General features: G+C 39.0%; 1 protein-coding gene across 4 annotated transcripts in view; it reads right to left on the bottom strand.

The window, feature by feature from the left end:
• CCDC171 (coiled-coil domain containing 171) overlaps positions 1-14,520 on the bottom strand; it is a 399,071-nt gene that overhangs the window by 371,072 nt on the left and 13,479 nt on the right. For all 4 annotated transcript variants that reach the window (XR_001889029.1, XM_017891142.1, XM_017891322.1 and 1 more), the window contains exons 3-4: positions 9,616-9,751; positions 1,982-2,156 (exon numbers count right to left, since the gene is read on the bottom strand). Coding sequence is in view for 3 of the 4 variants with exons in the window: in XM_017891142.1 (XP_017746631.1) it covers positions 1,982-2,156; positions 9,616-9,751 (311 nt within the window). In the remaining variant the exon portion in view is untranslated. The remainder of the gene's footprint in view (positions 1-1,981; positions 2,157-9,615; positions 9,752-14,520) is intronic.

Raw genomic sequence — 14,520 nt, 5'->3', positions numbered from 1 at the left:
GTGATGTTCCCCTTCCTGTGTCCAAGTGATCTCATTGTTCAATTCCCACCTATGAGTGAGAACATGCGGTGTTTGGTTTTCTGTTCTTGCGATAGTTTGCTGAGAATGACGGTTTCTAGCTGCATCCATGTCCCTACAAAGGACATGAACTCATCCTTTTTTATGGCTGCATAGTGTTCCATGGTGTATATGTGCCACATTTTCTTAATCCAGTCTGTCATTAATGGACATTAGAGTTGGTTCCAAGTCTTTGCTATTGTGAATAGTGCTGCAATAAACATACGTGTGCATGTGTCTTTATAGCAGCATGATTTATAATCCTTTGGGTATATATCCAGTAATGGGATGGCTGGGTCAAATGGTATTTCTAGTTCTAGATCCTTGAGGAATCGCCACACTGTCTTCCACAATGGTTGAACTAGTTTACAGTCCCACCAACAGTGTAAAAGTGTTCCTATTTCTCCACATCCTCTCTAGCACCTGTTGTTTCCTGACTTTTTAATGATTGCCATTCTGACTGGTGTGAGATGGTATCTCATTGTGGTTTTGATTTGCATTTCTCTGATGGCAATTTTTATGGTTTCAGGACTTAGATTTAAGTCTTTGATCTTGAATTGATTTTCATATAAGGTGAGAGATAAGGATCCAGCTTCACTCTTCTACATGTGGCTTGCCAACTATCCCAGCACTACTGGCTGAATAGGGTGTCCTTTCCCCACTCAATGTTTTTATTTGGTTTGTCAAAGATCAGTTGACTGTAAGTATTTGTCTTTATTTCTGGGTACTCTACCCTGTTCCATTGGTCTATATGCCTACTTTTATACCAGTACCATGCTGTTGCAGTAACTATAGCCTTGTAGTACAGTTTAAAAGTCAAGCAATGTGATGCCTCCAGATTTGTTCTTTTTGCTTATGTGGGCTCTTTTTGTTCCATAACAAAGCACTTTCATTTTCTCATTTCATCCTTAAAACAACCTACGTTCAAGTATCTGTCAGTAAGTGGCAGAAGCAGGACCTAAATCTAAATCAGAATTCAGTGTTCTCTTAATTAAAACCTGCTGTGTACAAGAATGTTCATAGCAACATTATTCTTAATAATCAAAAATTGGACACTACTCAAATGCCCATCAATAATAAATGGATAAATATAAGTGGGGAGTGTTTACATAATATAATACTATACATCAACACAAAGCTCTCATACAATATGCATGAATTTCAAAAACATAATGTTGGAAGAAAGAAACCAGAAACAAAATAATATATACTTTATTATTCCATTTATATGAAGTACAAAAAACTGGCAAAATTAATCTACACTATTAAAAACCAGTATAGTAGTTATCCATGTAGAAGGGCTTTTGATCATTTTCTGTTCCATGATCTGAGTGCTTGTTATAAGTGATATAGGTATCTAGGCACATTTATTTTTATATATTACATGTAAATAGAAAGTCTTTATTTAAGTCCAAGGGCTATGTAACAGACAGCTTTTGAAGATTAAATCCAGTGCCTTTTTTCTTTTCCAGGCACCACACTCTAGCCCAGTGGTTTCTAAACCTGGCAAAATCAATGAGAGAGGCAGTGCTTCTTGAACATATAGATTCTCAAGCTAGAGATCTGGACTCAGATTATATGTGATGAGGAGCCTGGAATACATGTTTAAGACAAACAAACAAAAATCCCTTTGTGATTCTGTTGATTATTCATGGAAGAAGTGCTTCTAAAAGTGACTAATAGAATTTTGAACTCCTTTTCCATATATGCACAGCATAAAAATATTAATGTAAAGTAGATAAATGTTCACAAAATTGCCAGAAGACTTTTTATATGTACCCAGCTAAGTCTGTACATCAAAAGTCAGTCAATGAATCAAAACCTTACCTCTGACCCTATATGGGATGTACACACAACAGTGAGGAGTAATATACAACAATCAGGTTACAACCCTAAACATGGGAAGAAATAGAAACAGTCTTACCACAGAGCTTTTCTTGGATCCTATGTGCCTCGGCTAATCTTTCTTCAGCAGCCCATCTTCCAAGACCAGCTTCCTTTCTAGCAACAGCTAGGTCATACTCCAGACTTTGTCGCAATGCTTCTCCCTTTTCAACCTCGCACCGTAGCTTGGCAATCTGGCTCTCATAGCTTGCCAGCTAAAAACAGATTCCTGATATCAACATGTGTCCAAAGATTATGAGAGCATACACTCAAACATTTAAGTTTCTTAGAGAAACTTGTTTCCATAATATATACAAGGCAAAAATTCATAAATTTATATGTTCTGAATCACTGGAAAGGAAGCACTATCTTACAAAATGACACTCATTATGTTTTTTACTTTAGGGAATCCACTAGAGGAAAAAAAAAAAAAGTCTTATAAGAACTTTTTATAAAATTAAAGATAAATTACATGTTTTAATCAGAAATAATCACACCTTGGCCAGGCATGGTGGCTCGCTCCTGTAATCCCAGCATTTTGGGAGGCCAAGGAAAGAGGATCACTTAAGTCCAGAAGTTCAAGACCAGCCAGGGCCACATGGGGAGACTCTGTCTCTATAATAATAATAATACAAAAATTAATCAGGCACGGTGGTATGAGCCTGTAGTCCCAGCTACTTAGGAGGCTGAGATGGAAGGATTGCTTGAGCTTGGGAGGCAGAGGTTGCAGTGAGCAGAGACCACGCCACCGCACTCCATCCTGAAGGACAGAGCAAGGCTGTCTCAAAAGAAAAGAAAAGAAAATATCCATACCTAAAAAAAAAAATGCATGATACATACTAAGCACTTAAAAATTCATTATTTCCTTTCCTCCTTCTATTCCCTAAATGAAACCAATAAATAAATCGCATCAAAGTAGTTTAATATTGTATGTATTATTTCTCTTGATTATGATATCACTGATCATAAAGTAATAAAAGTGCCAAATTTCCAGGGATTTAAATGAACGAGTATCGAATTTGTGATCCTTCTGAAGTAGCATGACAGAAAGTCAGAGACAACTGGCTTCTCAATAGGCTTGATCAATGAGAGGCACATGTGGAGTGATTGACGGCAGGAGAAGTGAAAATGCCAAGATACTTCTGCCTTTCTAGATCTACCTCGAGTAGTTATCCCTCTCTTGTCTGTGGCTGCAAATCCTGATGGACAATCCCTCCCTCCATGGGCCTTGCTTTGTCCAGTTCTAGCTCTAATCAACCTTGGGAATAGACGCAGTTCTTAATGTTGTTGGGTTGTCTTAATCTCCTCTAGTTGTCTTTTCCGCTTTTCTCGTACCTGTGTAACCAATACCCACTACTAATGTCCCTTTGTTGTAAGACTTAGAAAGGTTTCTGTTTTCCTAACTGAATACCCAGTAATACTGCTCTTGGTATCAGAAATTGTCTCAAGATGGGTTTATAACATTGAGTGTCTAACATATTTAAGTGTGAACACAGTGAAAGCCTCTTTGCAGGTAGAAATGGGATTCCAGTGATCTACAGCATACAGTGGGATCACAGTTCTTTAAATTATGGTGTGCAGTTGTTTAGGATGAAGTGCCAGTTGAAAACAAGCCTTTGGAAAATGAAGTAATGAATGCACTTAACTATGATGCCAGTATTGATTTACTGTAAGACCTGAGGGGTAGAAAGGCTAAATCTCACTATACTAGAGAATTTACAAAAACAAAATGATAATCTCAGAGCTTTAGAATCTCAGTTCAAGATAGTCAGAAAACCAGAGCTTTTATGGTGACTTTAAAATAATTGCTTATTTAGTATAGCCCCAGGGCAGATAAGGTTATGAAGAAACCTGAAAATCTAATTATGGGAAATGCAAAATTACAAGTTCAATGAAGAGTTTCACCAAGTTTCTACTGTTAAGATGGTATCAGCTGGATATTAAGCAGGAAGAACATAGGATGAGGACTTTCAGAATTGAACAAACCTAAAAACTATGAACTCTCAAATCCCCCCTGAACATTCCTTGCCAAAAAAAAGGAGCCTCTCCTCTCTGACTGAGGTAACCAGTTTTTCCTTGCTGAAAGATTTAGTAACGACCACACCTGAAGCAGCTGCCTTGCAGGAGCATGTGCAAGATCCACCTACATTGCTCTGTTCACCACAGATTGACTGAGATCTCAGTATGCCACAGAAGGAAAAATGCAGTCTGCTCCAGGAGGAAATAGCTTATATAGCAGAAGAACTGAAAGCTCTTGCTAATCTAGTTTTCACAGGAACTTGGAGAACATGTACAAGATCGATTTCGTAAGTTAACTCTAACAGTTCTGCTTGGATGGTTGACTGAAAATTGAATTCAACATCGGCCTACAATCATTTCATAAGGTCAAAATACCACTACTTTCCTGGCATAATACAGACTTAAAAACATGGGAGTGGTTTTGTGCAAACCAAGCCTCCCCTTTCCTGGACTACATCCTATTCGAGGGCACAAAGTACATTACTTAAAATTAAAATGCTGGCCAGGTGCGGTAGATGGCTCCTGCAATCCCAGCACTTTGAGAGGCTGATAAGAGAGGGTTGCTTGAAGATAGGAGTTTGAGACCAACCTGAGCAACAGAGCAAGACCCCATGTCTACAAATAATAATAATAATAAATTAGCCAGCCGTGATGGCAAACACCTATAGTCCTAGTTACTCGGGAGGCTGCAGCATAAAATCACCGGAGCCCAGGAGTTCCAGGCTGTAGGGAGCTATGATCACATCACTGCATGCAATCCTGGCAACAAAGCAAGACCCTGTCTCTAAAAGATTTAAAACAACAAATATACATACATGTATACATACACACACACACACACACACACACACACACTAACTGAAATATGATACATGATATGCAGCTATAATTTTTTTTTTTTGAGACAGAGTCTTGCTCTGTCACCCAAGCTGGAGTGCAGTGACATGATCTCGGCTCACTGCAACCTCTGCCTCCCAGGGTCAAGTGATTCTCCCACCTCAGCCACCCAAGTAGCTGGGAGCATAGGCGTGCACCACCACGCCCAGCTAATTTTTGTATTTTTAGTAGAGACAGGATTTCGCCATGTTGGCCAGGCTGGTCTCGAACTCCTGACTTCAAGTGATTCGCCCACCTCAGCCTCCTCAAGCACTGGGATTACAGGCGTGAGCCATGGCACCCATCCTATAGCTGTAATTTCTAAAATGTGGTATGCATCTGTGATTTCTATTGATGATACTCAAAAGTATTGCTAACACTACTATGACTTGTTAAAAGGAGGACTGGCTGGGTCAAGCCCTTCAGAACTGAAGGAAATGCTTAATATCAGTTAGAGGTTAATAAAAATAAAATTATAAGCTTTCCCCATCTAAGTTTACAGATTCCCTGATTTCTCTTTTTGAGGACTCCAGCTTAAGAATCCCTGCTCTTAAAGAGTACTGGCTGGGTCAGACAGTATCTTCAGGCCATAAAGCCTACTGATTAGTCCTAAGTTTCCAGTATTTTCTGGCTAAAAGAAGTTATGTCAGCTGGGTACAGTGGCTCACATCTGTTGTCCCAGCACTTTGGGAGGCCAAGGCAGGTGGATCACTTGAGCCCAGAAGTTCAAGACCAGCCTGGACAACATGGCAAAACCACACCTCTATAAAAATACAAAAAACTAGTCAAGCATGGTGGCACGTGTGTGCCTGTAGTCCCAGCTCCTCAGGAGGTTGAGGTAGGAGATGACTTGAGTCCAGGAGGTTGATGCTGCAGTAAGCCAAGATGACACCACTGCACTCCAACCTGGGTGACAGAGCGAGACCCTGCTTCAAAAAAAAACACACAGACACACACACACACAAAGAAGTTATGTCACTCTTTACCCTCTCCCTTTCCCATTTATCTGGATTTTCTTGCTCTGTCATCACTATCTGGGCCAATGAGATATCTGAATAGGCTCACAGTCTTCTTGTCCTATTTTCCACAACTTTATTGTTACGCTCAAATGATTCTAAAAACCACTGCAACAATGAAAACTTTATAGTATTTTCTTATCCTAATCATCTACATCAATGCAACTTCGTCTCATCTGGATCCTACGAGTCTATAAGCAATTCTTCTCCCCACACCCTCTGTCTACTAATAAATCCTCTAAACAGTAATCTATTATTCAAATACCTATCAAAGAAAACTGTAGCTCAGAAAATGAAGTAACTTTCCTAAAATCCCCAACAATAAAACTCCTAGAGAAGTCTTTTTTTTTTTTTTTTTTGAGACGGAGTCTCGCTCTGTCCACCAGGCTGGAGTGCAGTGGCGCTATCTCGGCTCACTGCAAGCTCCGCCTCCCAGGTTCACGCCATTCTCCTGCCTCAGCCTCCTGAGTAGCTGGGACCACCGGTGCCCGCCATGGCACCCGGCTTTTTTTTTTGTATTTTTAGTAGAGACGGGGTTTCACCATAGTCTCGATCTCCTGACCTTGTGATCCGCCCGCCTCAGCCTCCCAAAGTGCTGGGATTACAGGCATGAGCCACCACGCCCGGCGGAGAAGTCTTTAAATATATTTTGTGCCAATCACCATGCATGATTTGTGTTCACATTAGGAATACATGATAAGGCATATATGGCCTTAGTTTTCAGATCACTGCATTCCTCTCTGCCTTGCTTCCTGATGGGTATACTTGAAGATTGTATGGCTAAAAAATTTAACTACGTAATACAAGTATGATCATCTACAGAAATAATTGAAGGCCAGGCACAGTGGCTCACTGGCTCATACCTGTAATCCCAGCACTTTGGAAGGTCGAGGCAGGTGGATCACTTGAGGTCAGGAGTTTGAGACCAGCCTGGCCAATATGGTAAAACCCCGTCTCCACTAAAAATACAAACATTTGTCTGGGTGCGGTGGCTCACACCTATAATCCCAGTACTTTGGGAGGCCAAGACAGGTGGATCACAAGGTCGGAAGTTTGAGACCAGCCTGCTCAAGATGGTAAAACCCTAAAATACTAAAATTACTAAAAATACAAAAATTAGCCAGGAGCAGTGGCAGGCATCTGTAATCCCAGCTACTTGGGAGGCTGAGGCAGAAGACTAGCTTGAATCTGGGAGGCAGAGGTTGCAGTGAGCCAAGATAGCACCATTGTACTCCAGCCTGGACAACAGACTGAGTGAGACTCTGTTTTTAAAAAAAAAAAAAGAAAAGAAAAGAAATAATGGAAAATAATAATAATTACTAATATAAATCTGGAGTTGAACCAATTATAATTTCCTGTTTTAAGAAAACTGTCTTCCTTCCCTAAGATAATTTCCTACCTCATTAATGTGAACATATACTTCAAAACATTTTGATCAAATAAAAGAAAACAGTGTGTTCTGCTGAGAAATCTAATGACAACTATAAACATATTATGAAAGAATATATTTATTTTTATTTTATTTTTTGTAGATACAGGGTCTCACTCTGTTGCTCAGGCTGGTTTCAAACTCCTGGGCGCAAGCAATCCTCTTGCCTTGGCCTCCCAAAGTGCTGGGATTACAGGCATGAGCCACCACACCTGGCTGTGAGAGAATTTATTTAATAAAGGAATGATTATCATCACACTAATACTCTCAAGTAACATGTACATTTGGTTTTAAAAAATAAGTTTTAGTGTTTATGAATAATTAGCATACATTTAACACATATCACTTTATATGGCTTATTACAATGTAAATAGAAGCAATTACTTCAACTATTACTTTAAAATTACCTCAGTTGGGCCGGGCATGGTGGCTTACGCCTGTAATCCCAGCACTTTGGGAGGCCAAGGTGGGCAGATCACCTGAGGTTACGAGTTCAAGACCAGCCTGGCCAACACAGTAAAACCCCATCTCTACTAAAAATACAAAAATTAGCTGGGTGTGGTAGCACGTGCCTGTAATCCCAGCTACTGGGGAGGCTGAGACAAGTGATTTTCCAATCACTTGAACCTGGAGGCAGAGGTTGTAGTGAGCCAAGATCGTTCCAGTGCACTTCAGCCTGGGTGACAGAGTGAGACTTCGTCTCAAAAAAAAGACAAATTATAATAATAATATCACCTCAATTGCTACTAAAAAATACAAAGAAAATGATTACGTATTCATCTCTTGTTTTTTCAATCAGCAATACCACCGCTCCTTAGATACACTGAAAAAAATCATCTTTTCATACTCTCCTCTGTTGCCCAGGCTGGAGTACAGTGGCACAATCTCAGCTCACAGAAACCTCCAGCTCCAGGGTTCAAGTGATTCTCCTGCCTCAGCCTCCCAAGTAGCTGAGATTACAGGTGTGCACCACCACGCCCAGCTAATTTTTGTATTTTTAGTAGAAATGGGGTTTTACCATGTTGGTCAGGCTGATCTTAAACTCCTGACTTCAAGTGATCCACCCACCTGGCCTCCCAAAATGCTGGGATTATAAGCATGAGCCACCGCACCCGGCCCTTTTTATACATTTATTCAGTACACAACCACTGACTGATGGCCTACTATATGCCAGTAAACATGAGCAATATGGAGACAAAGTGGGATCACTGTTTTCAGCTCTCAGGGGGTTTACAAACTAAAGAAGAGCAGATAAGCATGACATAAATGTTTTAGTTCTAAAATATCTGTAACAGATATCTTAGAATATCTGTTCTTAACAGATATCTTAGAATATCTGTTCTTAACAGATATCTGTTCTGTCTGTTTAGAATATCTGTTCTTAACAACTACGTTGTGGAAGAACAAAGTAGTAGCTGGTTTAACTCAGAGAGACATGACAAGGTTTCCCAACATGAGAACTACATAACTTAGCAAAAAGGGAAGAAAAACATACTGCTTACACTTAACTGTCAATAAATTACAGCTACTATTACAGTACAGGAGTACTTTCCAAATTTTATTTCACTTAATTATCACAACAACCCTTTGGGACCAGCAGTTCACAATGAGAAACCAATGGTGTACAGGATAAACAAGTAGCCCAAGATGATGCATCTTAAATGGAAAGGCCAGGAATGAACTGAGCTCTGTGTAATTTGATATTCTTCCCACTACACCAGGTGGCCCAAACTGAGTTTTAAGAATAAATAAGATTTAGCAGAGAAAAAAGGAGAAAGAACACAGCAGAGAGAAGAGGCATAAAGATATGACTCATGAGTTATCTTAGAAAGGAAGAAAAACCATCTTGGAATATATACATACACATATGAAATATATATATACACATACATACTAATAAAAGAAATAATGACTTACAACATAAAGTAAGATAATTTATGAATTAAACTATGATTAAAAATTCCATACTCAAATTTACTTGAGATTGTTCCATAATTGAGACCTTAAAGGAACCTACATTATGATTTCAAAAATGTCTGATTTACAAATCCTTTAATCATCAAACATGTTCATAAATTAATATTTTTAATCAATTGAACCCATTAATTAAAATAAATCTAAGATAACATAGAAATAAACATAATTCATTAAAGTTCTACTTTAACACTTATGCAATTACACTACATTTTAAAATCATGTTTTATTTACTACAATTTCCTTTTAAACACAAGAATGGTATAGTGATAAAAGTTAAACATGGAGTTTTTCATATGAAATAAATCTAAAAAATCAAACTCAACTTTTAACATTATTTCAGAGGAAAATAAATAGTACCTCTGCATTGTGTTTGGTTGTTATTTCTAATTTTTCTTTTTTAGCCCGATGGAGTTTCTTCCTGAGATCAGCAGTAATATCCAACTCTGTTTCAGTTTTAAGTATTTGTTTTACATCTGATGAGGCATTCTTCAACCTACAAAATAAGATTATAGTAAAATGTATATGCTTCTCATAAAGCACATTTCAGAGCATTTCTGATATTTCTGACAACTTATTTTTCAAAAAACAGAGAGAACATGACATAGTTCTTGACTTAGAGTTCACAATCTAGTAAAAGATGTCCATTGCGAAAGCTATGTAGAAATACAAAGTAGTATATACATAGATAGATAGACATCTAGCAACAAACCACTGTCTAATGGGAAATTACCACATTATTCAAGATTGCTACTTAAACTGTCTGATCATACCACAGGCTGGATCATTTTGGAAGAGACTGGGTTCACCCACTTTTTTTCTTTGTAAATAATACATTTTGTTTACTGCAAATGTAATACATAATACAAAAAGAAAAATGTCAGACTAAAGCACACTACTCTCTCCCAAAAATAAAAATGAAACATTAAAATAACCGCAAACAGAATTCAGAGGTATAAACTCACAAGAGAAAGAACACAAAAGATGAGGTAATAGTAATAAAATACTGGAAGCTGAAATGCATATGGACAAGTGGTAATTGATAACCCCCAAAAGCTCAGTAATTGACAAGACCTTTGAAAATCGGGGTAAAAGTAGAGCAGAAAACAGGAGAATTAGTTGAAAGTCTGCCAACAAAATAATTACATCCTCAGATCCCCTATCCCCTACACCACACAACTGGGTACCTATCTCTTTCCCAGTCTGTCAGAAAAACACTAGGGGTTTATTCCCTGGAGAGGATAAAACAGAAGGTCTCTGGATCAGAAGACATTAGATACAAATGATGTAAGTTTTTCATACTATATACAATAAGTTGAGTTAAAAGTTATATAACGAAAGAGCGCTCTTGAGTTTTAATACTACTTGTCTTGCCAGAATGATGGCAGTCAAGCAGTGATTGGAAGTGTCTTCCCTACAGAACCTAAGCAACCAGGTGAAAAATACCTAAAGATACTGATGCCAGTCGTTCTCTAGCAAAACAGCTTAACCATATAACCCTACAGAGCATGACACAAACACAAAGCCTCACACACTCAGCTTCCAGTCATCTTTTTAGGTGAAGCCCCTACTTTTCAATGTAAGCAGACAGCCAACAATCACCAAGAGTTTAGGAAGCACCTAATATGATAAATAGAGACCAAAAATATGGTGCATGGAAAGAAGCATGCCTTGAAAGACTATGCAGAAAGATGACAACTTAGAAGAGGAAAAAAAAAAAAAACTAACATTGTCTCCTAAAAAAAATAGGAGAGAGTATAACAGCCATATATCACAGCCATGACTGCAATAAGAAATGAAATATTCAGAGGAAAAAAAGCTCTTAAAAATCAAAAACACGGCCGGGTGCAGTGGCTCAGGCCCGGCCTCCAAGCACTTTGGGAGGCTGTGGTGGGCAGATCACTTGAGGCCAAGAGCTCAAGACCAGCCTGGCCAACATAGTAAAACCCTGTCTCTACTAAAAATACAAAAATTAGCTGGGTGTGGTGGCTCATGCTTGTAATCCCAGCTACTTGGGAGGCTAAGGCAGGAGAATCCCTGAACCCAGGAAGCAGAAGTTGCAGTGAGCAGAGATCACACCATTGCACTCCAGCCTGGGCAACAAGAGCGAAACTCCATCTCAAAAAAAAAAAAACAAAGAAAAGAAAAGAAAAGAAAAGAAAAGAAATCAAAACACAAAGTAAGAAAATGAAAAGTTAAATAAATAAAATAAAAGAAAAAACTCCCAGAAAATAAAGCAAAAGAGATGGAGATGAAAAAATTGAAAATTTTTTAAATTAGAAGACTATCCAAGAAGTTCAAAATCTAAATAAAGGTGCAGAATGAGAAAATATAAATTTATAACATGAAATAGTCTTATTATTTTGCAAGCATTGTTCTAAGCATTTTACATATATAAACCCATTTATTCTTCACAATAATCTCATGAGATTGGTACTATTATGACCCCTATGACCCAAGTTCACAGTGCTAGTGAGGGGCAGAGCTGAAATTCAAACCCTGAAAGCCTGGCTCCATGATATATCCTCTTAACCACTGCATTATAATGTCTCTCTGAAGGGGAGGAAACTATTATAGAAACAAATCCACGGAAATAGGCAGATTCCAAAGGATATAAGTTTCAAACCGAAAGGGCCTACTAAAAGAGCTCAGGTTAAATGCACGGAAATTTCAGAAAATAGGGAACAAGAAAGTAGTTCCTCCAAAGTCCAGAGAGAAATAAATAGGTTTTACACAAAAGACTAAGAAATATGTTTGACTATAAAAATCCCTGAAAGACAGCCAGGGCGCGGTGGCTCACGCCTGTAATCCCAGCACTTTCGGAGCCCAAGATGGGCGGATCATGAGGTCAGGAGATTGGAGACCATCCTGGCTAATGCGGTGAAACCCCATCCCTACTAAAAATACAAAAATTAGCTGAGCGTGGTGGCAGGCGCCTGTAGTCCCAGTTACGTGGGAGGCTGAGGCAGGAGAATGGCATGAACCTGCGAGGCAGAGCTTGCAGTGAGCTGAGATAGCACCATGCACTCCAGCCTGGGAGACAGAGCAAGACTCCGTCTCAAAAAAAAAAATTAAAAAATAAAAAATCCCTGAAAGACAACCTAGGCAATACCACCCTGGATATAGGAACACGCAAAGATGTCATGACGAAGATGCCTAAAGCAATCACAACAAAAGCAAAAACTGACAAATAGGATCTACTTAAACTTAAGACCTTCTTCACAGCAAAAGAAACTATCAACAGTGTAAACAGACATCCTAGAGAATGGGAAACAAATATTCGCAAATTATACACCTGACAAAGGTCTAATATCCAGCATCTATAAGCAACTTAAATTTATGAGAAAAAAAATTTTAAAGTAGGCAAAGGGCATAAAAAGATACTTTTCAAGAGAAGACATACATGCAGCCAACAAGCATATGAAACAAAGTTCAGTATCAGTGATCATTAGAGAAATGCAAATCAAAGCCACAATGAGATAACATCTCACACTAGTCAGAATGGCTATTATTAAAAAGTCAAAACATAAGGCCAGGCGCAGTGGCTCATGCCTGTAATCCCAGCACTTCGGGAGGCCGATGTGGGTAGATCACCTGAGGTCAGGAGTTTAAGACCAGCCTGGCCAATATGGCAAAACCCCGTCTCTACTAAAAAATACAAAAATTAGCTAGACGTTGTGGCGGGTGCCTGTAATCCCAGCTACTCAGGAGGCTGAGGCAGGGAGAACTGCTTGAACCTGGGAGGAGGAGGGTGCAGTGAGCCGAGATCACACCACTACACTCCAGCCTGGGTGAAAGAGCAAGACTCCATCTCAAAAAAAAAAAAAAGTCAAAAAATAACAGATGGGGGCAAGGTTGCAGGAAAAAAGGGAACACTTATATACTAATGATAGAGGATGTAAATTAGTTCAACCATTCTAGAAAGCAACATGGTGATTCCTCAAAGAGCTTAAAACAGAACTACTATTCAACCCAGCAACCCCATTACTAGGTATACACCCAGAGGAAAATAAATCATTCTACCATAAAGACACATGCATACAAATGTCCACTGCAGCACTATCCACAATAGCAAAGGCATGGAATCAACCTAACTGCCCCTCAATGACAGACTGGATAAAGAAAATGTGGTACATATACACCATAGGATACTATGCAGCCATAAAAAATAATGAGATCATGTCTTTTGTGGGAACATGAATGGAGCTAGAGGCCATTATCCTCAGCAAACTAACCCAGGAAAGGAAAACCAAATACCACGTGTTCTCACTTATAAATGGGAACTAAATGATAACTCATGGACACAAAGAAAAAAATAACGGACTACTTAAGGGTAAAGGGTGTGGGAAGAAAGAGGAGCAGAGGGAAAAAAAAAAAGGAAGAGGAGCAGAGAAATAACTATTGGGTACTAGGCTTAGTACCTGGGTGATGGAATAATCTGTACAACAAATCCCCATAGCACGAGTTTGCCTATATAACAAACCTGCACATGTACCCCTGAACCTAAAACAAAAGTTTAAAAAAAAAGTCTGACATCGTTTCTCAACAGAAACACTGGAAATTAGGAAATAATGATGCAATGCCTGACAAAATTCCAAGGGAAAAATCATTTCTAACTTAGAATTTTATACCCAACAAATCACCATCCAAAGACAAGACTATAAGAAAGACAATTTCAGATCTGCCAGGCCTCAAAATATTTACCTCCCATGAACTTTCTCAGGAGGCTAATGGAATATTTACTCCACCAAAATGAGAAAGAGAAAGACATGGGATTCTAGAAGTTGGGTACTCAACACAAGAAAACAGCAGAGGGATTTCCAGGATAGTGATGGGAGGAAATACTAAGATGACACATGTGCAGCAAAGCACTTAAACGGAAATCTGTTCCAGCAGGACTGGTCAAAGCCTCCAGGAGTGATTTATTTAAGAAGATGAAAACACACCAAGTGTAGTGGCTCACACCTGTAATCCCAGGTTACAGGTGTAACCTTTGGCCTCCTGCTTTGGGAGGCCAAAGCAGGAGGATCACTTGAGCCCAGGAGGTCAAGATTGCAGTGAGCCATGATTATGCCACTGCACTACAGCCTGGGTGACAGAACAAAACGCTGCCTTTAAAAAAGGAAGAAGAAGAAGGAGAAGGAGAAGGAGAGAAGAAGAAGGAGAAGGAGAAGGAGGAGAAGGAGAAGGAGAAGAAAGAAAGAAGAAAGAAGAAAGAAGAAAGAAGAAAGAAGAAAGAAGAAAGAAGAAAGAAGAAAGAAGAAG

This window comes from Rhinopithecus bieti, unplaced genomic scaffold (assembly GCF_001698545.2).
Source record: "Rhinopithecus bieti isolate Rb0 unplaced genomic scaffold, ASM169854v2 scaffold_71, whole genome shotgun sequence".
In the NCBI taxonomy this organism is placed as follows: domain Eukaryota; kingdom Metazoa; phylum Chordata; class Mammalia; order Primates; family Cercopithecidae; genus Rhinopithecus; species Rhinopithecus bieti.
Note: the sequence above shows the minus strand (reverse complement) of the source record. Positions and strands in the feature narration are given on the sequence as shown.